This window comes from Lygodium microphyllum, chromosome 24 (genome assembly GCF_053477565.2).
Source record: "Lygodium microphyllum isolate KBCC chromosome 24, Lygodium_microphyllum_v1.1.10, whole genome shotgun sequence".
In the NCBI taxonomy this organism is placed as follows: domain Eukaryota; kingdom Viridiplantae; phylum Streptophyta; class Polypodiopsida; order Schizaeales; family Lygodiaceae; genus Lygodium; species Lygodium microphyllum.
The window spans coordinates 38,030,058-38,052,400 of record NC_141158.1 but is presented as its reverse complement, the minus strand read 5'-3'; the positions used below and the strand labels follow the sequence as shown (position 1 = coordinate 38,052,400).

At 43.8% G+C, this 22,343-nt stretch overlaps 1 protein-coding gene across 1 annotated transcript in view; it reads right to left on the bottom strand.

Moving 5' to 3' along the window:
- Positions 1-22,343, bottom strand: part of ABCD2 (ABC transporter family protein) — a 147,523-nt gene that overhangs the window by 91,632 nt on the left and 33,548 nt on the right. The window contains exons 2-3 of the mRNA XM_087665385.1: positions 17,497-17,683; positions 17,103-17,170 (exon numbers count right to left, since the gene is read on the bottom strand). Of these exons, the coding sequence (XP_087521511.1) occupies positions 17,103-17,170; positions 17,497-17,683 (255 nt within the window). The remainder of the gene's footprint in view (positions 1-17,102; positions 17,171-17,496; positions 17,684-22,343) is intronic.

Genomic DNA, 22,343 nt, shown 5'->3' with positions numbered 1-22,343 from the left:
TACTATAGAGTTAGTACATTCCGATGTATGTCGGATGCCACGATTACCTTTAGAAGGGAAGAAATATTTTGTCACATTTGTCAATGATGCTACACGGAAGGTATGGGTTTATCCTATTTGTAGCAAGGATGAAGTGCTTAATAAATTTAAAAAATTCTTAGCATTGGTTGAAAATCAGATTGATAAGATACTTAAGTGTCTTTGCTCTGACAATCGTGGGGAATATGTGTCCAAGGCCTTTCAGGCTTTTTGTGACAGCAAAGGAATAAAGAGGGAGCTCATTGCCCCTCATAATCCACCCAAAAATGGAGTTGCAGAGCGTACGAATCGGACCATACAGGATATGATCCGTACGATGTTGTCTCATGCTGCATTATCCCATGGTTTTAAGGCAGAGGCTGTTATGACAGACATATACTTAATTAATTAGTCACCAAACAGGTCTTTTGGGGGGGGGGGGGGGGGGGGAGAGAAGTTCCCTAAGAAGCGTGGTCGGGCAAGCAACCTTCATATGCACACTTGAAAGTGTTTGGCTGCAAGGCTTTTGTGCACATTCGCAAATAAAATGCAGCAAACTTGAGCCAACTTTCCCTTTTGCCACAAACCCTTCAGGCTGCTGCATATATATGTCTTCATGCAAATCACCATGTAAGAATGCACTCTCTACATCCATCTGTATGAGCTCCATATCCTCAGTTGCAACCAAGCCCAAAATGGTTATCAATGTACTCATCTTGACTACAGGAGAGAAGATCTCATCAAAGTCAACTCCATGTTCCTGCTTGTACCGCTTCGCAACCAATCTTGCTGTGTACTTTGGCGAGGAACCAAAAGTGACCATCTTGTAAACCCATTTGCATGGAAGGGTTTTCTACCCTTTAGGCAACTGCACCAAGTTCCAAGTGCCATTTTGTTGAGCTAAAATATGCATTACTTGCTGATTAACTTCTTAAAGAGCCCCAAAACACACTAAAAATGCTCTTTTAGAGTAAAACCCTAAAACGGGGAGCAGTTCGAGAGAGTTCAGTGGAAACCCTAAAATCGGGAGCGGTACGAGAAAGTTTAGTGGAAACCCTAATTTTTGAGGCGCCCTTCCACATGTATAAAGAGACAGGCTGCCCCCATTCAACCATGATCCTTGTTTGCAGGTTACACCAGCCCACACACCCTCTACTGCTGTTGGCGCTCAGTTTCCAGCCTGCAGCCTGCCTCCATCTGCTGTCCAGCCATCATCGACTGCAACCACATCATCTTCAGCCTGTCCATTGCTGTAGGCAACAGCTCTCAACTGCTGGCGACTGCTCCAAACTGTCCCAGACTGCTGTTCAGCCTGTTGTCCATCATCTCCAGGGTCAGCCAGCCTGCGTTTTCAGCATTGCAGGCCCTGACACTCTCAGACACTGTTTCAGCCTGCTGTTTATAGCAGACTATGCACAGTTTCCAGCCCCCGATTGGTGGTGCACTGCTGCATTTACCAAATTCCAGCCTCCAGACTGCTACGTTTTGGTGACCAGCCTGCTGCCATTCACTATTCAGCACTCCTACACTCCGATTGGTGGTCACAGACTTGGGATCCGCCTTTAGTGGACGTCACACTCCGACATTGCTCTGCCCTTGAGCACACTGTACACTCTTACATTCATTTACTTCATAATTGTGTTCTTTTTTTTTTCGTAAACATAATTGTGTTCTTTCTCTCCCTTCTTTTGTTTGTGTTTGAGTTTTTGAGTTTGGCGTTTAGCGTTTGAGTTTTTCCCTCTGTGTCTATGTGTGTATCTTTGTGTTTCTAACGTAGTCGTACACTCTGTGTGTCCTCAGTGCAAACCCTAGCAGTCTTCTTAACATGGTATCAGAGCCGGTGCTCTTGTAAAGAGTATCCTGCGGATATTGTTGAGAGCTAGTCTTTGTGCAAGGCACACAATACGACTCGTAACCGAATCACAATGTCCCAGATACCTTCTTCTCCAGTTCCTATTATGTCTTATCAGGCTTCTCCATCATTGGAGGCCCTAAGATGGCATTATGGACTCGGTGAGGAGGACGACACTCCACCTTCACCATATTTCACTAACATGACAGAGGAGGACTTTGAGGAGTACTATCACGACAAGTACGCTGATGTTTACACCCCTCCTACCAGTTTTGCTACCATATCCGGACCGGTTGGTGACACTGGCCACCTCTGCGATCATGGAGGACATACGGCATTCGGAACATCTTGCGATCCATCTTCATTATCTCAGCCTAGTCCAATGTTAGGTTTGTAAAATTCTTTTGTGTTGCATGAATCAAAACCCTCGCCTATTTATTCTTCTGAGGTACAGGATCCGAATGGCTTTGCGTATATGAACTTCAATAGAGGGGGCTCACGAAGCAAACGGAATTCAAGTACATCTACAGCTTTTGTTTCATTTGAGCATATCACACACACTTCTTACTTCCCTCCCATCCCACCCTCTTCTATATCACACCTTGATCATCTCTCATCATCTTTCCAAAATCTTGGATTACACTCCACATCTGCATCACACAACCTAGGGGTTGGATCTTCCATCTCCGCTCCTAGCACATTTTCCTTCTCCACCCCATTCTCTACCTCTTTGCACCATGGTACTTCGTTAGGGGGAATACCACCCTTTACCACAGTGCCTCTCACCTTTCAGCAAATGCGTACACCCATAACTCCTCGGTCGACTATGATGGGCATCCCCCTCACTATCCGCAGCTTCACATCTCCCATGACCACAGATACGCAGGTGTTTCCATCCTCAGCTTATGGTGCATCTTCACACTCTCCTTGGGTTACACCTACGCAGGGATTCCCATCTTCTGCTCCCCGTGTTCCCATCCCACCTCCTTGGGTTCCTCATATGGCTACCATTCCCATGCCTAGTCAGCCTATCCCTACCTATGGATCCACCTTGCACACTGCCCGCATGCCTGATGGGCACTCTGTGGTCCATTCGTAAGTGTACTCCACTCCCCCATCCTACCTCCACACTACACTTTTTCACACTATCCATCTCCGAGCACTACCGCTCCTGATGCAACGGCCAAGAATGCCTTCACAGATAAGACACATTTTAACGCGTCCAATTTCACTACTTGGTCAAATTTCATGCAACAAGCGCTTGAGCCTCAGGGTCTTTGGGACCTCGTCATTGGTCTAGAGCCTATGCCGAACCCTCAACTAGCTCACCCTGACTACATACGTCAGTGGAGAGTCCGCAATGCTACAGCCAATATTGAGTTGTGCAGGGATTGCTTCCTGAGTTTCACTCTCAGTTGCAGCACTTCCCGCTCGCATCAAAGCGTTGGAGTCACCTTCTCGACCGCTATGCGGCTCGTGATCGTACTCGGCGCATCAATCTCAACTTTGAGCTTCAGGAGTTCTCTCTTAAGAAAGGGGATGATCTAAAAGTCAAGCTGGCTGACTATAGGCGGTTACTTGCCGAGTTCTCTCCAAAGTCAGATGATGATCAAGTTACACTCTTCTTGAATAAGTTGCTTGCAAAATACTTTGATTTCATTCAACACATCATCTCCCAACCTCGATTGCCAACCTTCTACGAGTTTGAGAGCCAGTTCTTGCATTACACAACGCTGCATTATCAAGTCCACAAGAAATCCTCATCATAACCTTATTCAGAGCAAAGAGATTTGGTTGCCTCTTCTTCGGGAGGGAAAACCACCAGTGGCAAGAACTCACTAGATGCGAAGGCAAGCCAATCAAAGGGTGACTCCTCTTCCTCCGATGGAACCAAAGAATCAAGACCTCTCTAGCAGCAACTTCCTAAGAAAAACCGGTTTTGCACAAACTGCCAAAGAGCAGGCCATGTGGACAAGGAGTGTCGCTCCAAGGCCCAAGGTCTTCCACCTAAAAAGCCTCAGCAGACCGCTGCGACTCCACAGTCTAGTGGGGCTACGCCTTCCACTCTTGCTTCATCTGCTCCTTCAGCACCCGTTGTTGCTGCTGGACATGTGGCTCGAGTACAGCCTCAGCAGCCCATCTCTTTCACTACCCCTGAGGGACTGGTTGATTGGTCTGCAGGTTCCGATCCCGTTGCACTTCATGCATCTATCTCACCTTTCTCCCCACCTCGTCATGCGTTTCCTTGGCAGAGCCCTGCTACTGGACGTACGCGATGGTGGCCACCTTCTTAGACTAGCATGTCTCTAGGTCCTTTCGGATACCCTAGGTTAGTCTAGCATTCATTTTTCGCACTCTTAGAGTCAGGCACATAGAATTTTTGTCTCTACATTTTAAGTCTTCCACTGTATTTACTCACACACACATACACATTTGCATCTTTGCACTTGTTCCTTCAGTTAGCTTTTCATTTTTGTTTTGTTTTGTTTTTGGAGCATCTCACTACTGACCTCTGTGATTGCAGACTTTGATCTCCTTTGCAGGTTTTGTTTTCAATGTAGGGCTAACATACAGAATTGCCCAATCCTACCTGGCTTGGAGACTTGGGATGCGCGTCGTTCCTTCATGGTTTCATCATCCTTGGAGTTTTGCTCTTCTACCAGCATGGAGGCTTCCCCTCCCGAGGCGGATCGTGCAGCATCTCTCTTGATGCTATCAGGGCAGTGACTTCTTCCTAGCTCTTCCAGCTGGGATGCTTCCTTCTCCTCTTCATTCCTTGTGCTTCTCGGCACCACACGAAGACTGACATCAGGCTCCTCTTCCTTCTTCAGCATCTACATCCAGGTTAAGAGGGGGTTCCTACCCTTCTTAGTATTCTACACGCTTCAGCACTTTGTCTTCCACATCGGCTTTTTTCCCCTGTTGTACCTTACTCTTTGCATTGCATGATTTCATCATCTTTGTACTAGGGCGCTTGGGCAAGTGAACAATTTTCCCATGAGGCACACTGTCCAACTGGCACCTGTTGCATGAGCATTCTTCAACATGTAGCATACTTTGCATCTCATTGTGTAGAGCACCACTTGAGCGGATCCTCAGCTGTTTCCACCCGCAGCTGTTGTTACCACATCACCATCCTTCATCATCACATGGATACCTCATCACCTACTTTTCCTCGTCATCGACACCCTGAGTGGATGGGTTAGCTTGTACTGTTTTGTGATGTGTTGGGTGTACCCCCCCTACTCCCCTCTTCTGGGTTACTATTACTCAATTGGCCGCATCCCATAAAATTTAGCACACTTATTCAAAAACAAAAACAACAAAAAACAAAAACAAAAACAAAAGTTCCATGTAGTTTCATCTGCCTTTGTAGGGCTTGGTAGGCCACTGGGCAGCCGACGTACACCCTTTGTCCGGTGCCCTGTCCTCTCTGGGGTGACTACTTGGATTCCCTTGGTAAGATAACTATCGCCTCTGTAGTCTTGATAGGCCACTGGGCAGTCAACATGCACCCTTTGTCCGATGCCCTAGCTACTTTGGGGTGGGACGCCTTGGGGTAAGTAACCATCACAATGGCTGGCCTACAGCTCACTTTTGGACCTGAGAGGGGATGTTGAGCTAAAATATGCATTACTTGTTGATTAGCCTCTTAAACAGCCCCAAAACACACTAAAAATGCTCTTTTAGAGTAAAACCCCAAAACAGGGAGTGGTTCGAGAGAGTTCAGTGGAAACCCTAAAACGGGGAGCGGTACGAGAAAGTTTAGTGAAAACCCTAATTTTTGGAGCGCCCTTCCACATCTATAAATAGACAGGCTGCTCCCATTCAGCCATAATCCTTGTTTGCAGGTTACACCATCCCACACACCCTCTGCTGCTGTTGACACCTAGTTTCCAGCCTGCAGCCCGCCTCCATCTGCTGTCCATCCATCATCGACTGCAACCACATCATCTTCAGCCTGTCCATTGCTGTAGGCGACATCTCTCAGCTGCTGGCTGACTCCTCCAAACTGTCCCAGACTGCTATTCAGCCTGCTGTCCATCGTCTCCAGGGTCAGCCAGCCTGTGTTCTCAGCATTGCAGGCCCTGACACTCTCAAACACTGTTTCAGTCTGCTGTTTACAGCAGGCTGTGCACAGTTTCCAGCCCCGGATCGATGGTACACTGCTGCGTTTACCAATTTCCAGCCTCCAGACTACTGCGTTTTGGTGACGAGCCTGCTGCCATTCACTATTCAGCACTCCTACACTTCGACTGGTGGTCAGAGACTTGGGATCAGTCTTCGGTGGATGTCACAATCCGACATTGCTCTACCCTTGAGCACACTGTACACTCTTATATTCATTTACAGCATTCATTCACTTCAGAGTTGTATTCACTCTCTCCCTTCTTCTCTTTGTGTTTGAGTTTTTGAGTTTTGGGTTTAGGGTTTGAGTTTTGCCCTCTATGTCTGTGTCTGTGTCTTTGTGTTTCTATCGTGGTCGTACACTTTGTATGTCCTCAGTGCAAACCCTAGCAGTCTCTTAACACATTTTGCTCAAGAGATTCCATCTCTGACAATATGGCTTTGTACCATTTCTTGCTGTCATGTCTGTCCATTGCTTCCTTGAAGCAAGAGAGTTCACCACAATCTGTCAACATGACATAATCAACCACATTGTTTGCACCAGGAAGGAATCTATCAGGTGTTCTAGTAGCCCTAGATGATCTCTTAACCCAATGATCATTATTTGTTGGCTGTTGAGCCTGCAAATTTCCATTTTCAGCTTGCTGTTCTGACATTTCAGCCTGCAAATCAGCATTAACAGCTTACTGTCCTGACTGTTCCTGCACATTTAGTGGCGCATCATTATGGGCAATGACTGGCTGATCATTTCCAACATTATTTTCTGCATTTGTAAGTTCATTTACAAAAGGTATTTGCTGCTGTACAATGGGCACATTTTGCTGTCCAAAAGGTATTTCTTCCCGGAAAATAACCCTACGGACTTCTTCTATTCTTTCGGGCTGTTTGTGCATGCGATCTTCCCGGAAGATAACATCATTGCTGTGTACTACTTTTCTTTTCTCGCGATCCCATAATCTATACCCCATTTCACCTTCATCACCATATCCTAGGAAAATACATTTACAGGACTTTGGCTCAAGTTTGTTGTGTTCTTATTTATGAATGTGCACAAAAGAGTCACAGCCAAACACTTTCAAGTGTGCATACGAAGGTGGCTTGCCCGACCATGCTTCTTGGGGAACTTCCCCCCCCCCCCCCCCACCCAAAAAAAGGACCTGTTTGGTGACCAATTAATGAAGTGTACGGCTGTCATAACAAACTCTACCCAAAAACCGTGGGATAATGCAGCATGAGACAGCATCGTACGGACCTTAGCCTGTATGATCCGATTTATACGCACTGCAACTCCATTTTGGGATGGATTATGAGGGATAGTGAGCTCCCTCTTTATCCCTTTGTTGTCACCAAAATGCCTGAAAGGCCTTGGACACATATTCCCCGCCATTGTCAGAGCGAAGATACTTAAGTGTCTTATCAGTTTGATTTTCAACCAATGCCAAGAAATTTTTAAACTTGTAAAGCACTTCATCCTTGCTACGAATAGGGTAAACCGTAAACCCATACCTTCCGTGTAGCATCATCAACAAAGGTGACAAAGTATTTATTTCCCCCTAAAGATGACCCTGGCATCTGACAATCGGAATGTACTAACTCTAGAGGAGAAGATTTCAGCAAAAGAGACTTCTTATGAGACGTCTGTGCATATTTCCCATAAACACAATGATCACAATGCTCAAAATCAGCATAACAAAGACAAGGCAAGTAACCCAAACGAGAAAGCACTTTCATTCCAATTTGAGTCATGTGTACCAACCGGCCATGCCACAAACAAACACTTGGGTCCTCGGTCACAGCAACTGCATGGTCACGCACACTAGATACATAGAGAGGATACAAGGTATCACTTTTACAACCTCTTGCAATCACTCTAGATCCCTTACAGATCTTCCATTTTCCATCACCAAAGGTGGTATGAAATCCATCGTCATCTACTTGCCCTGTGCTAATCAAGCTATTCTTGAGCTGAGATACTTTCTTTTCTTCCTCGCTATCATCTGTATGCTTGCCCTTTTCTTTCTCTTTCTTCCATTTGTAGCAGTCACATTTAAAGTGACCCTTCTTGCCACAATGATGGCATTCAATATCCTTACCACGCGATTTACTGTGTCCCTTGCTATCAGATTTGCCTTTCTGCTATGATCTACCCCTAGTATGTAAAGCAGTGGAAGACTTACTGGATGCATTGTTCTATCGGTTCATTTCTTCCATGAGTAGAGCACTCTCTACATCAACATAGAAAAGGATCGCATTAGAATTGCTCATAGCAGTCCTGAATATATCCCAACTCTCTGGCAAAGTGCAAAGCAAGAACGTAGCCTTAAATTATTTATCAATCATGAACTTCAAGGCAACCAGTTGGCTGAAAATGCAGTTAAACTCACTCAAGTGAGTAGACATTGTTGTACCCTCTTTCATACGCAAATCCATAAGCTTTTTCAGCCAATAAACTTTGCTTGCCGCACTCTTCTATACATACAATTCTTCCAGTCAAGTCCAAATAGCATAGGCAGAATCAAAACATTCAATGTTAAACAACAAGGCATCAGAAATCAATAGCTCAATGGTTGAGCGTGCAAGCTCATTTAACTCATCCCAATCTTCCTGTTCCATATCTGCGGGCTTGGCCCCTTTGGTCTTCATCGGCTTTGCCTGCTTCTTCTGCAATAGCATGTTATAGCACTCTTTTTGCCAGACTACAAAGTTATGTGCTCCTTCAAGCGTCTGAATGTGCATGAGATGACTGTTGTCACTGCTACCAGCCACGATTTTCAGCCCAAATGTGACCAAAAAATTTCAGCAAATGCAGGCCCACACTGTCACACAAGTGACCAAGGTACAAACAAGTACCAAACAGCAATAAATGACCACGTAAAAGCAGAAATTTGAGGTCTGCAAATAAATTTTCAGAAGCACTAAACCTTGTGCTACAACACTCCACAGCTGATTACAGCTGTTCCAAGGACAAATACATCACATTACATCAGAAGTCCCAAATTTTAGCTGCAATTTCTGTTGTACATGCACCCACGGGCACAAAATTTGACACGCACAGTCAAAAGCCCCAAATTTTTGTGCTCAAAGCATCAACCATACATCTGCATTGTCTCTAACATGCATAGAGGCCAATTTTTCCAATATAGAGCAATTTCAGCAAAACCCCCAAATTTTTCCAAGTGCTAGATGTCCACGTGGCATGGAATTAAACCCGCATGTACATAAAATGACCAAATGGCCCACAAATTTCACCCAAACAGCAAAAGCCCCAAATTACACGGGGTCCAATGTGCATCAATGTCGAGAAATTGGGTACATTTCAGCCAAATTCTTGCATGTACATGAAAAGCCCCAAATGTCGGAGGCAAAATGTCACAAATTCCTGCAATTTCTGAGACAAATATCACTGTTGTGTCTTGCTCGCATCAGATCTAGACAAATCCCCAAATTTTTGGCACAAATCTGCCCAAAATCCTGAATTGTGATTACAAGCACGAACACCCGCCAAGAGTATGTGATGGCTGAAAGGATTTAGAGGGAGATTTGATTTTTTATCAAAGGAAAAAAATCTTTGCATGACCTGATGTGGGTCCGTTGACCCATCAAGTTCGTGACGACCCACTGAAGCCCATCCCGTCCGTCGCGAGCCACCTCATCTAGTCGTAGCCCGTCAAATCCAGTCCGTCGTGTTGCCTAGAGCGTGTCGTCCTGCAGCCCATCAGTCGCGTGGCCTCCATATCCTGTCGCCCGCCACCTAGCCTTCGTCAATCCTATCAATTGTCGCGCTGCATGTGCAGGTCTCGTCTAGCTGACCACCGTCTAATGCTTGTCTGCACTACCTGTCACCCCCTAGGCCTGACTACTATCACTGCCCATAACTAGTGCTTGTGCACCGACTGTGGCTATCGACTGCAACTGACAACTACTACCTATGACTATCAATGTTGCGGCTACCTATGTGGACCATCAGCTCTAATATCACTTTGTTATGACAGAGAGCGTGAGGATCGAGACATGCAATGCTTTTTCACAGGAGAAAGAGAAAATGTGTGTGCAAAGAGTAGAGGGTAGTCAAAAGGGGAGTGAGCACGACACAATGCTCTTGGTTACAATGACTAGTGTACCTCTTTAGGTTTTTAGATAGATATATATGAAAGTACAAATGTGCTAAGGGTGTGTTCACACCCGTGCACATATAAAAGGCATGATGGCCCTTTATTCGCAACAATAAGAAGACTTCAATTAATAGATGCCATTCTCCTCATACCCTGAAGAGAGAACCTTCATCCACGATCAAGAACGCGAACAGCATCACTATCAAACTCCACCATGAGACCAAGAGAACAAATCTTATGTACCGAAAGCAAATGATACCCTAAGCCTCGCACATGCAACACCTCGGAAGTGTGGGTACCACCACGTCCATTTGGAATCAGCTACATCTCACCCCGTGCAGCAATAGACACAGAAGAGCCGTCTCCTATGAGAATCTTCCCACACGAGAGTCGCAAATGGGCAACACCAACAGTCGAAGGAGTCCATGATCCACTCTCAAGCCTGGGGAGCTGTCATCGCAGCATTAGAAGTCTTCGGTGTAGAGTCCTCAATGACCGTTAAGTGTAGAAAAGCAATTGATGAGGGTGCAATCACCACTCCAGAATCCTTCATGTCCTTCTTCTTGGTGTCCTTCTCCATGTCAGGACAGTCCTTCTTCCAATGGCCGGTCTTACCACAAATATGGCATGTCGATTCTTTCTCTTTGTCCTTCTTGGATTTGTTGTCCTCCTTATTCTTCTTTTGGTCCTTCCCCTTCTTCTGAGAGGCTTGACCAATCAATGCCTCCGATTTGGAAGCATTCTGTCCCTTCAACTGTTCCTCTTGGTCCAAGAGCATAGGAACCAACTCTTCCCATCAAAGAGTCAACTCCCACCCTGAAGCAATAAGAGCGGAATAAAAGGGACCGAATCGTAGCGGCAATTGGGACAGTAAGGTGATTGCCATGTCTTCGGAAGAAATGGGCTTCCCCGCATATTTGAAGGTGTCGAAGCTTGTTGATATGTTCCCCAAGTAAAGAAGACTTATTCACGGGCATATCTTTCGAGCCACCGTCAAGTGCTCTATATGGGCTATCACGGCTGTTGTACAAGACAAAAAAAGAAAAGAATGAATCCTCTCATTCAGCTTGTCCCAATGAGACTTGGCCTTGGTCAACTCCACACGAGCATTAGAAGAGAGTTTGGACTCATCTCTCACCGACGGCTGGTTGATCTCCTCCATCACAAGCTCCGCTAAATCGTAAGACTCCAAGATGGCCAACATCATCACACACCAGATGCGGTAATTATCGCCATCAAGCTTTTGATTTGATGGAAGAACCGGTAAGACATGCACCTTCCGGTCCATGATCGCCTGGAACTCCACATCAATCTCTGTAGACATATTCACCTACAATGCCTACACAAACGCAAAAGAAACCCCCTCTGACAATGAAAACGCACCTGCTAGGGCTCAGGTCTTCGCATCCGGAACCTCAACCACCAGAGTAGATGAAAATGTAAAATCTGCACTTGAAGGCCAAAAACACAACCTTCTTCCTTCTCTAACAGCAAAAATAGTAGTAGCTTCAGCAAATCTTCTCTTTTTTCGTACGCCCATACTCGCCTCTGTCTTGTTCTGAAACGCAGCCCACCTGCTCACAACATTGAAAACGCAACGTATGTCTCCACCTTGAGGACCTCGATCTCCATCAATCCCAAGTGCAGTCTCCGTCACCACCAAGCTGAAATCTGTCAGATACAAGTATTGAACTCTGCTGGAAACTTGGCCTTATAAAGGCTGAAAAGAATGCCTGAAAATATACCTGAAATAATCAGGTTGGCTGCATTTAATGCATCCAACTGCAATCAGAGTCGAACAATCTGACTGCTACCACATGGCACTACTGACATGGCAGGAGATGACTCTCAACAAAATTGTCATGAGGACATGTATTTTTGAAACCTCACTTAACATGTGGATTAATTTTTTATCACGTGGTTAAGTGAATCTTGCACATGTGAGGTGTAGCTGGAGTTAGAGTAAATTTATGATCCCGGGACCTGAGAAAATCACGGGATGTCAAAGGCAAAAGTTGCTATAAGTTATGCCACACAGGTACTTTGTGGTATCTGGTGCCAGTTGTTGGCCTAGGTCATTCATTTAGCCATAAGTGTCAATTGGTGATACTAGAGAAGTAGTGTTTAATGGTATTTAATGCCAATCTGACGATCAAAGATGGCGTAGAGACACTAAGGAATGGAAGTTGCCTAGCCAATTTAACTATTGGCCAGTCAGATTATTTTTCATGGCACCAAAATAATTATTAGATTAATTTATAGTATTTAAAGACCGAAAATTAATATTTAATTATGGATATTGTTGGAAAAACCATTTGGATAGCTGCCACTTGTCAAAAATGCCCATGCAAGACTGAAAAACGTCCTTAGAGGCTAGAGAGAGGCATTTTTAGTGTATTCAATCTGCAAAAGAGAGGGAGGAGATGTTGCTAGTCTAATTTGCAGCCATTGGAGGACCTTCTGAGGCAGCCAAGGGCAGGAGAAGACCAATCAACAGCAGGTAACAACATCTACAAGCTCTTGAGACAGGGCAGCAGCAATAAATGACAGATTTTCTTCAGTTCTTTGCATCTACAAACTGTTGAGGCAGGGCAACAGTAGTAAATGACTGTTTTCTTCAATTCTTCGCGAAGAAAGTCTAAATTTTCTCTCTCCTCTCCTAGCCTTTCTACAGTCTTGCTCCCAAGATTACAGCATTGAGATCACCAAAGGCTGAGAAATTTCAAATTTCTCTATTGTAAACCCTGATCTGCATTAGAAATTAGAGTTTAGGAACAGTCTCGAGAAGCGTGCCAAATATTGGAAGCTCCAAGACTTAGATTCAACAAGGCTTAAGCTATTTTTAGCCTATTCAAGTGAAGGGATTAGCAAATCATTGAATTTGGGGCATTTTCCATCTCCATCAAAGTGGGTAAAGGCCAATTGATTGCCCGAATCAAGGGGCAAATCAGATGGAAGACTTGCTGGTCATTTTGGATAGCAAGGGGAGTTGGAATACCGAAAGGGATTTGGAGAATCCCATTGTACATCAACTTTTTCATCAATTAAGTTAACTAAATACCGAAAGAGGCACTAGTTTTGGGGCCGACAAGGTGTCCAATGTCCAAGATTATATGGTAAAGTGTGCATTTCAATTTTGTGAATTTGTTAATTGCTGTAAATAGTGCTTAATCAAGTTATTTACCACCCTATCCGAGGAGGAAGGCTGGTTACAGAAACAAGCTACAAATTCGTGATGGAATCAATGTAGATGGTCTGCCTACAGAAGAAAAGCAATTGCTTGCAAGAAAAAACCTATGTTTGCAAGAAAATGCTGATGCAAAAGGCTGTGTTTTCAGCCTGAGAGGGTCGCCCCTACTTCCATCAGCTCTGTGTCCTCTCATTTGGCTCTAATACCATATGAGAGTGCGTAGCAGAAGAGAACCATGAGCACAAAGAGAAAGAAAGAGGGAGAGTCCAAGAGAAGAAAGAAAGAAATCTGCACTGACTGAAGATGAATGCTAAATACAAAAGAGTGGATTGACCAATCCCTGCATGCAACTTGAGGCATTAGTGAGGCACCAAATCAGGCTGCAGATGATGAAGGCAGCACTGGAGACGGAGGGGTATGCCAAAGATGGAGTGTGCACAACAACTTGCAAAAGAGAATGAATCTGCCCCAGCCCCCAGCCAGCTATAAATAACCGAAGACAGTCAAATCTAGCTGACCTGCCCAACTGGGCCGACTGCAGCAAGCTATAGCCGACCTGCCCAACTGGGCCAATTGCAATAAATGCAGCCAACTGCAATAAATGCAGTTGGCAGCAATAAATGCTGCGAAAATAGGCTGCTGACATGGCAAAAATGCCAAGGTGGGTGGACAATGTCTGCCAGATGGAGACAAGCTTAGAAATGCGGAAAATACACAAGAAATGCACACTAACTGTGCATAGACAGAAGAAATGCATGGAAATGCACCCTAAACTGTGAGTCTCCAATGTCTCCGTCAAATTCTAGCAAAGCTCACAACCAAGAGATGACAAACTGAAAAATACTAAAATAGGCAAGCTAACAAATACTACGGTTATCTTCACCGAGCATACCATGTTTGTACAGGATGTTAGCATTTCATGTACTTTTATGTTTGTGCTCTCTTTGTGGATTATGTCCATGCTCTTGGATTAAGGTAAGGGGGCGAGGTCATCTCCTGGTTGACCTGTAAGTTGACTTGTGATCATCTCCTATATGCAAAGTTGACTTGTGTACTTAGACACTATGTTTCCTAATCTTAGCAGCAAGATGTGTGTGGCCTTGCATGCAAGTCCAGGTTTATTTTGGAGGCTTGCAGAGCTGGAAGGGGACGCCTAAGAAAAGGGAGAGCATCAAAAGAATAAGCTCTCTTTTGGATGTGTGTGGTCTTGCATGCAAGTCCTGGTCTATTTTGGAGGCTTGAAGAGTTGGATGAAGGGGACACCAGAGAAAAGGAAGAGCATGCAAACAAAAAGCTCTCTTTTGGACGTGCCATCAATGGACATCTGGGATGATAATTAGCATTGAGGGCAGCAATTCCACATTTATTTGAGTACAACCACATCATGGAGAGCAGGACATGAGGTGTCATTATCTTTGACAAGAAGAAGATCACTACAAAGAGCTGTGTGCTGATTTTGGCTACCATTTGGAGCAGGATTGGAAGATAAGTTTGAAGCCTGTTGTGCATGCTTTGAGCATTGCAGAGTAAGTCACAGGTTAATTATTCAGCATATTTGGTGCTGGTTTGGACAGCAGAAATTGTGGAGATCTTTAGGGCATATTCAATCCACATTGCATGCTGGCTTTGGAACCCACGTGGGCCCCTATATGAGTGAATTGGCATGGCATATGTGAGAGACATGTATGTGCCCTTCTCCACTGATTTGCTGAAGCTAGGGACATTTAAAAAACTATAATTGCTGCCATAAGTTGTTAGTACAATCATTTGTTGCACAGTTAGTGAATGTTATCAGTACCCACATCCTCAACCAGTCCGTCTCTACTCAAAATTATTCTCCAGATCCCAATCATGATACTTTTTTTGAGAGTCAACATAAAGCACAAGAGTTTAATTTACAAGCTTTCCTGCAATGCATCTTACATGTATCCTTCAATGACATTGATGTTTATGTAGGACAATATTTATATTCTGTAAAATATCTGCATTTTGGAGCAAACAGTGCTAATAGTTTCTTTGAGTATTGTCAGCATTTCAGGGTAGTGAAGGGAAGGGTACCTTAAGTGCTTGCCTTTTTACCAAATCCTTTGGGTTTGGTATACAATGGCACTCTGGTTGAAGGTATGTGTGCATTGTGTAATTACCCAATAGATGTCAGAATCTGAAATTTTTATGTGTGTATATTTTGCCAAAACATGGAAATTTCTGACAAGTTGCCCGAATGGAAATTTTTAACTTCTGCCAAGCTCAGAGTATGGACTCTTTAAAATATTGTGAAAGGGTGCACAGTACATACAATTTCTGAAAGTTTACAAGTGTAGCTTGGCTGCTCTTACTCCAGCACTGCCATAATGATAAGCTTCATAAGCTAATGTAGGGCAAATAAATGAACTTGAAAAAGATCAGTTGAGTCTGGTATTGTCTACATCTGATCTAGATAGTGGGACCAAGGAGCTCTACCGGGGTATGGTGTAGGCCTGCCAAGACTGGCTTTTTCAATAGGTTCAACCCCTACTATCTACTAGCTTGACATCAATGCAAATAAGGCTGAGATAATAGAGAAGCTACGTAATAGAAGGTGTACCTTATCTGTTGACTTTACTACCACACATGGTGAATTAAGTCACACCTTACATCATGGGTGATACAAACTGAAAATGTGAATAAAAGAGTAGAAAGGAAATGGGCAAAAGTAGGCTCTTGCAATGATAACAAGTGGTATTAGGAAAGGCCTCTTGTGTATGGAGGTATAATAACCACATAATGTACCAGGCCACCAAATGACACTTTCCCCCTTGTCACCATTATTGAAGGCTTTTCAAATTATGCTTGTAGACTCCCATACCCGGTGCAGTTACATTCAGTTAAACACTAGAAGCAATGGTTTTGAGTTTAAAATCTTAGTATGAGAGAATGTTTCAGGCATACCCTAATATGATTGCTGACTAAACAAGACCCAATCCATTCAGTTAAACACAATCTCAGTGTGACAATTTGTAACCCTAGTTCATAAGAAGTATATTTCCATTAGACTTAGTGAAGATTAGGGTTTTCTTGATTGCCTATATTAGAACACCTATGGTCCATCACCGAACCAAAGTACAAGTAGAAGTTATCCTCTCAGCATGGTACAATCATTAATGCCCATTCATCTTCCCTGCATGACCCTTTGCCAGAACATTCATTGAACATTGTTGTTTTTTAATGTTGGTGTCAACTTCCATCACCATGAGAGAGCCAAAATCCTCAAAGCCTTTGTGTGAGCTAGTAGCTGGATTGTACAGAACAATCAGCCCTCGACCGTGGTTTACTAGAAATAAGACTAAATGATGGCAGAAACAGACTTTACAGGAACAAAAGTCTCTAAATTCTCTGTAAAAGGGTATTTGTTTGAGATGTTTGGAGGTGCCCTTCTGTGACCCAATGCTAGTGAGACAAATATATATAGCTGGATGTTTCGACATCTGCAGTATTGTAACGTTCCAATAAATGTCTGCCTTTAACTTATTCACTCAGCAAGGAGTCACAGAAAATAGACCATGATGGTCAAGTAAAAACTATCCCAACATTTCACTTGGCGTAAGACATTGGAGTAATGACACAATAACTATTCCCACAAAAAGTCCAACATGCAACAATAGGGATACATGTTTAGTCTTGAAAGGAAACCCCTATTAAGGGTAATAATGATGTCATAGATCATTATGCACCACTTAATAATTTTTGCCCATGCATTGCCTGCAACAATCTTCTAAAAGAAGTATAATGAGAAGTACCTACAAAAGTGCAGCATTAAGCTCACCGGAATGCCTCCAATGAACGCACCCAAGTAGTACAAAAGCTGCTTTGTGAATTGTTCTTGATCTTTGCCTGTGTAGTAAAAACATATGTGGACAACTCAGAGCATGAAAGCGCATGCTACATAGTACGAGAATACGACAAAATTCGTGCTTTGTAAAAATAAAAAGGAATGTTGGAAAAACAAGAGTTGCTTATAGCACAGAAGTGATCTGACAATAGACAAAGTTCAACAATACCCTAAACAACACATTACTGACAAAAAAAAAGCTGATAACTTTTAATAATCTGGAACGGATGCAAGCTTGTCGATTCCCAGCTCATGACAACATGTTACATACAATACTACTCACATGAATGCATAAAAGTTTGATTTCAAAGGTTCAAAGAAGACTCACTTGCCAAGGCATTGTAGAAGTCACGACCTAGAAAGTTAAAACCAACACTGATCCCAGTTGTCGCAAGAGTTAAGGCAAAGACACCACCCAATCTCAGTCTAGCTTGAAATTTGTCTTCTGAGCTCCAGTAAGGGGCAGCTACTTTCCAAAACCTTGTAAATATTGTTTGTATGTCTGACTGGTTTCTCTGTTAACACCAAACTCCAAAAAAGATACCAAAGTTTATTAGTTTTCAATTATCAAATACTTGAACTAATTGAAGGTAAGGTATTTTTCCCCTACTACTCCAGTCATTAAATTTGAAAAATGCGTTGCTTCGTAATTTTAGGACTTTATTTGAGCAGTTTACTTGAATTTAAGAACAGTTGTTTCCCCCTGCTAATCGCCACATTATAAATGCAAAATGTGTTACACTTGTAAAATTAGAACTTCTTTATTTGAGAAATTTCCAACATTAAAGATGGAAAACAATTTAAACTGAATATCATGTGTCTTAGCTGGACATGCAGATCTTATTGCAAAAGACTTGATCTTAGTTTTTGTACAAGACCCAGCACCACCCATATCAAACTGATCATCTCTGAGGCCCAAGACCCCGGGGTCATGAGACACTCTAGACAGGTGGACAGGTCAATAAGTGGACAGGTTTGAAATGGTCAGACAGGTACTAAAGTACTGTCAGACAGGGTGCAAAAGTACTGTCAGATGGGTATAAAAGTCCTGTTTAAGGTAACCTCTCCTCCTCTTCCTGTTCAACCATGTTTCTCACCCTCTCCTCAATTCCAAGTGCAAGATCATGATTCATGGATTGAGGCTTGCAAGTTTCCTGTTCGGGGATGTTAGAGGCTGAATAAAAATCTGTGAGAGTGTGCAGCAGAAAGGAATAATGAACACAGAGTGAAAGAGGAGGAGGAGATAGAAGGAACACAATGCACTGAATAAAGAAATCAGCAGAAATCTGAATGATACAAGGCTTGTCTCAGTCACCCCCTACACACAGCTCAGAGCATCAATGAGGGCGCTAAATGGAGGCAAGAGAAGATGATAACAGTGAGGAGCGCTGGTGATGGAACTAACTAAATGACAGTACAGGGCAGGCAACCATAAATAGAGGAAAATGCTGAAAATAGCTGGCCCACATTTGGCCTGCATTTAATGCAGGACAGACCCCAAAACTGACAAATGCAATGTTGGAATCACTCAAACGCCCACCTCTCAAGTTACCTGACTATGCTCCAAGTGCCAAATGATGTAAGGCCCCCAAATGTGGAGAAGCCATAAAAGGCAAGGTTCCCAATTTAGACACAAGGAGTCTAACCTTGAAGACCAAGTGGTTATGAGATTGCCTATGTGGACTCAACCATTGGGTCAAGTGGGAAAGAGTTAGTTATACACGGAGTCATGAGTTATGGGGATTTGGGGAATATTCCCTAGTGATGGTTAGTGAGTCAGATGGACCATGTGGGTAGTGAGTTAAGGTGAAACACGTGAGTGGTGAGTTAAGGGGAACCATGTTTAGTATCCTACATGTTGATGGAGGATATCCGATATCTTGCTCCCCAACCCTATCCATCCACCTCCCTCTCACTTTAATGGATCCTCCTTTATAGATCCACTTTTTTCCTCACCTACCATCTAATTTATAGATGCACTAGTTGATGTGTATACAAATACAACATAGCTATTGAGCAAGTTGAGAGTTATAACATACCTTCTATGCTCATTGTCCTCCATCCAACATCTATCTAGATCACCATCAAAACTCATACAAGCACACAAGTGGACAAATCCTTTGACCATCAGTTGTATCACTTTGAATAGAAGAGAAAGAGTTTATTTTATTCTCTTCTATTCTCTCTTGTACTTGTGTTTGTTGTTATCTTCTAGTGTGTTCTATTTTCTTACATGGTATCAAAGCGCCAGGCGCTTTGAGCAACAATTTAGCGCAACTCAGCTTTTGTTGTTGAAAAGGCCAAAAAAGATGTCGACTAATGGCAGCACTAGCAGTAGAGCAAAGGGAGCAGCAATGCAGCCATACCAATGAAAACCCTACGAATTCATCCACCCACCTTTACAAAAGGCAAACTTGATGGAACAAACTACACCTTATGGAAATTCAAGATCAGCCCCATCTTGGATTCACCTTGGATGCAAAATCCAAATCCAAACAATCCCAATAACCAAACTCTAGTTGATCCAACTCTTCTTTGAGCCTGGAGACAAAGAAGCACAAATGTAGTCTGCACCATCATTACCGGTGCATTTGATTCTATTATCACACTCATTCGACACACATCCAAATCTAGTCAAGCTTGGGATTTATTGAGATGTCAATATGCAACACAAAATCAGACCAAGATTCAAAACCTAGAGAATCAGCTTGCAACAAAACAACTTCCTATTGGAAAATGACAGCCAGCTATGGAGGAGAGAAAAAAATGACAATGAGACTGTGCTAAAGCAAAAGAGTAGAGTGTACTTGCTAAACTAAAAGAATGAGAATGAAAGGTAAAAGATAGGTCTTAGATAGACCTAGCTCTAACTCAACTACAGTTAACTGACTCTAACTCTAACTCTAAGAATGGTGACACAACTTATAACTTTATTTGTAATCACACTAAGAACTGAATTAGAACTAAAAACTAAAACAATGGGCATTGCCCATAGAATTGGAAAATTCTAATACCCCACTACAGTGCCTGTTAAGAAGACTGCTAGGGTTTGCACTGAGGACACACAGAGTGTACGACCACGACAGAAACACAAAGACACAGACACAGACACAGAGGGCGAAACTCAAACCCTAAACGCAAAACTCAAAACTCAAACACAAACAGAAGAAGGGAGAGAGAGAACACAACTCTGAAGTGAATAAATGCTGTAAATGAATGTAAGAGTGTATAGTGTGCTCAAGGGCAGAGCAATGTCGGAGTGTGACGTCCACCGAAGATGGATCCCAAGTCTGTGACACCAGTCGGAGTGTAGGAGTGCTGAATAGTGAATGGCAGCAGGCTGGTCACCAAAACGCAGTAGTCTGGAGGCTGGAAACTGGTAAATGCAGCAGTGTACCACCAATCGGGGGCTGGAAACTATGCACAGTCTACTGTAAACAACAGGCTGAAACAGTGTCTGAGAGTGTCAAGGCCTGCAATGCTGAAAACGCAGGCTGGCTAACCCTGGAGATGATGGATAGCAGGCTAAACAGCAGTCTGGGACAGTTTGGAGCAGTCGCCAGCAGCTGAGAGCTATCACCTACAGCGATGGATAGGCTGAAGATGACGTGGCTGTACTCAACGATGGCTGGACAGCAAATGGAGGCAGGCTGCAAGCTGGAAACTGGGCACCAACAATAGCAGAGGGTTGTGGGCTGGTGTAACCTACAAAACAAGGATGATGGCTGAATGGGGGCAGCCTATCTATTTATAGATATGGAAGGGCGCCCCAAAAATTAGAGTTTCCACTAAACTTTCTCGAATTGCTCCCTCTTTTAGGGTTTTACTCTAAAATAGCATTTTTAGTGTGTTTTGGGGCTGTTTAAGAGGCTAATCAACAAGTAATGCATATTTTAGCTCAACACCCCCTCTCAGGCCCAAAACTGAGCTGAAAAGTTAGGCCAGCCATAGTGATGTTTAAGTACCCCAAGGCGTCCCACCCCAAAGCAGCCAAGGCATCGGACAAAGGATGCACGTCCGCTGCCCAGTGGCCTGCCAAGACTACAGTGGCAATGGTTATCTTACCAAGGAAATCCAAGTGGTCACCCTAGAGAGGACAGGGCATTGGACAAAGGGTGCACGTCGGCTACGCGGTGGCCTACCAAGCCCTACAAAGGCAGATGGAACTACATGGAACTTTTTTTTTTTAGCCGGATGCCTAAACAAACTCAAAGGCGGAACCCTGTGCCACTAGCTTATGATTTTATGGGATGCGGCCGATTCAGGAATAGTGAACCAGAAGACGAGAGCAGGGAGGGTACACCCAACACATCACAAAACAGTACAAGCTAACCCATCCACTCAAGGTGTCGATGACGAGGAAAAGTAGATAATGAGGTATCGATGTGATGAACAAGGATGGTGGTGTGGTAACAACAGCCGCCGGTGGAAACAGCTTAGGATCCACTCAAGTGGTGCTCTGCACAATGAGATGCAAAGTACGCTACATGCTGAAGAATGCTCATGCAACAGGTGCCACTTGGACAGTGTCCCTCATGGGAAAATTGTTCACTTACCCAAGCGCCCTAGTACAAAGATGATGAAATCGTGCATTGCAAAGGGTAAGGTACAACAGGGGGGAGAAGCTGATGTCGAAGACAAAGTCGTGAAGCCTATAGAATACCAAGAAGGGTAGGAACCCCCTCTCAACCTGGATGTAGATGCCGAAGAAGGAAGAGGAGCCTGATGCCGGTCTTCGTGTGGTGCCAAGAAGCATAAGGAATGAAGAGGAGGAGAAAGCATCCCAACTAGAAGAGCTAGGTAGAAGTCACCGCCATGATAGCATCAAGAGAGATGTTGCACGATCCGCCTCGGGAGGGAAAGCCTCTATGCTAGTAGAAGAGCAAAACTCCAAGGATGATGAAACCATGAAGGAACAGTGCACATCCCAAGTCTCCAGCCTAGGTAGAACTGGGTAAACCTGCATGTTAGCCCTACACTGAAAACAAAACCTGCAAAGGAGATCAAAGTCTACAATCACAGAGGTCACTAGTGAGATGCTCCAAAAACAAAACTAAACTAAAATGAAAAGCTAAATAATGGAACAAGTGCAAAGATGCAAATGTGTATGTGTATGTGAGTAAATGCAGTGGAAGACTTAAAATGTAGAGACAAAAAACCTATGGGCCCGACTCT